This window comes from Notolepis coatsorum (assembly GCF_963971535.1).
Source record: "Notolepis coatsorum genome assembly, chromosome: 12".
Lineage (NCBI taxonomy): Eukaryota > Metazoa > Chordata > Actinopteri > Aulopiformes > Paralepididae > Notolepis > Notolepis coatsorum.
Genome location: NC_140176.1, coordinates 8,373,026 through 8,375,525, shown reverse-complemented (window position 1 = coordinate 8,375,525; position 2,500 = coordinate 8,373,026). Strand labels below are relative to the sequence as shown.

Genomic DNA, 2,500 nt, shown 5'->3' with positions numbered 1-2,500 from the left:
GGCGACACGGAGAACGACTTCACCACGCGGCAGGGCATCGTGGAGTCCACCGCCGAGCTGTTCGGCAACTCCTGGAAAGTCAGCCCGTCTTGCCCCGACGTGGCCGACCAGGACCTCCGAGACCCCTGCGCCGTGAGTTTAAAGGCCCAGACAGTGATCCAAATGCAAACACATGGGTCGCCGCATGGGTCCACTCCTTACACACTCATCTCGACTAGACTGTGTTGTGTCTGTGTGTTCGTGTGTGACTTTCGTGACTTTCAGATTATTGTAAAAAACACAACATAGTACTGTGTGATATTCTGATATATATCACATTCTGATACATATTTGTTGTGTATAAAAATATATAAAAAAAATATATATATATATATAAATTAAATTAAAAAAAGTGGAGGTTTGAACTCATTCATTAAGATTCGAGTGCCACCGTAACGAACGAAGGTCCGAACCTTCGAAACGTTTGGGCTCAGCCCTAAGACACACACACACACACACACACACACACACACACACACACACACACACACACACACACACACACACACACACACACACACACACACACACACACACACACACACACACACACACACACACACACACACACACACACACAGACACACACACACACACACACACAAACAACCTTTAAAGGAAGGGAAAAAAGGACACTTTAAGAAAATAACTTGTTGTGATTATTGCATAGCATAGTTAGTAATAGCAAGTATAGCATAGGGACATAGAAGTAAAACTGTATATTGTATAGTAATAGTAGTGTACATAAGACCCAGTGCCTTTAAGTAGTAGCTCAACATTGTATTGCAATTATCTCAGGATTTATTAACATGTCTATTTTTATCACGTGTATTCTACTCATTTTATTACTATTATTTACTATTGTATTCTTGCGCAATCAAAGCGGGCATGGCCAACCGCATTTCACTGTATGCCCTGGTCTGTATGTGATAAATAGACCTTCTTGACCCTTGACCTGCTCCTTGCCCCCTCCAGCTGAACCCCCACAGGGTGACCTGGGCCCGGAAGCGCTGTGGTGTCCTCACCCAGGAGCTGTTTGCCTCCTGCCACCCCGAGGTGCCCTTCCAGCAGTACTATGACTGGTGCATCTTCGATGCCTGCGGGTGAGTCATCATAAACATGACATCTGACCGGCTCTTATTGTCCTCGATGACATCACTGATGGCCATATTCAAACTCATTTACTCTCAATGACTGTCAATGAATTATTCCACGAGGTAGGGACATCATAGCAGAATGCAGATTTATTTTTGTTCCAAGCAAACTCTGAGGACCTTAAGGACCAGCCAGTCACTAGAACGGGTTCCATAGGTTCCAGAATTCCATTCCAATAATGAAGTATAGTATAATGAGGTAGTTCACCAATAAGGGCCTTAAAAACAACAATACCAGTGTCTGTTGCGCCTCTCCATCAGCGAGGACCAACCAACCTTCTCATAAAGGACACAGTGATGAGTGTCTATCATTAGTGATGAATCTGAGGGCAGAGTGACAGACAGAGTCCAAGGATTTAAGGGTTGAGGCCGCAGCACGCCTATAGATTACCATAGTCCAGGACTGATAAGAAAACTGCGTTGACAACTGTCGCAACTTGGAGGCAAGGTTGTCCACATGGAATTTAAATGGATGTGTGCTTGACCACATAAACAGAGTTCAGGGAGATGACAGCTGAGGGAAAGAAGCTGTTCCTGAGTCTGCTTGACTTGGAGCGGAGGTTCCTGTAGCGCCTCCCGGAGGGGAGGAGGGCAAACAATTCATGATTGGGATGAGAGGTGTCCTTGACAATAATGTCCTTAAAGGAATTAGCGTATTTGCCATCTACCCTGGAGTTAGACAAGAAGATACATACCTTTTTCTTCTCTGTGCGTGCAGTAGGAGTAGGAAGACGCACACTGTTAGCCTAGCTTAGCGTCAGTCACTGGAAGGAGGTTCCTCCATTAGCCTAGTTCCCAACGTCTTCCTACTCCTACTGCATTCACAGAGAAGAAAAAGGTATGTATCTTCTTGTCTAACTCCAGGGTAGATGGCAAATAAGCTAATTTCCAAAAATGTTGGAGTGTTCCTTTAACATCTATCCTGTTTGGTTAAACACATTTACATTGTTTATGCCTCTTGCTTGTTTGATCATATTTGGCAACATATGTAAGTAGCATTAATGTGTGTGTGTGTGTGTGCGTGTGTGTGTGTGTGTGTGTGTGTGTGTGTGTGTGTGTGTGTGTGTGTGTGTGTGTGTGTGTGTGTGTGTGTGTGTGTGTGTGTGTGTGTGTGTGTGTGTGTGTGTGTGTGTGTGTGTGTGTGTGTGTGTGTGTGTGTGTGTGTGTGTGTGTGTGTGTGTGTGTGTGTGTGTGTGTGTGTGTAGCTGTGACTCAGGTGGGGACTGTGAGTGTTTGTGTACGGCCATCGCTGCCTACGCTGAGGAGTGCAACCGCAGAGGAGTCTACATCCGCTGGAGGTCCCAGGA

At 45.4% G+C, this 2,500-nt stretch overlaps 1 protein-coding gene across 1 annotated transcript in view; it reads left to right on the top strand.

Moving 5' to 3' along the window:
* sspo (SCO-spondin) overlaps positions 1-2,500 on the top strand; it is a gene marked incomplete at both ends in the record, with an annotated part of 51,285 nt that overhangs the window by 6,483 nt on the left and 42,302 nt on the right. The window contains 3 exon segments of the mRNA XM_084325535.1: positions 1-132; positions 1,015-1,142; positions 2,399-2,500. The exon segment at positions 1-132 is cut by the window's left edge and continues 71 nt beyond it; the exon segment at positions 2,399-2,500 is cut by the window's right edge and continues 8 nt beyond it. Of these exon segments, the coding sequence (XP_084181661.1) occupies positions 1-132; positions 1,015-1,142; positions 2,399-2,500 (362 nt within the window).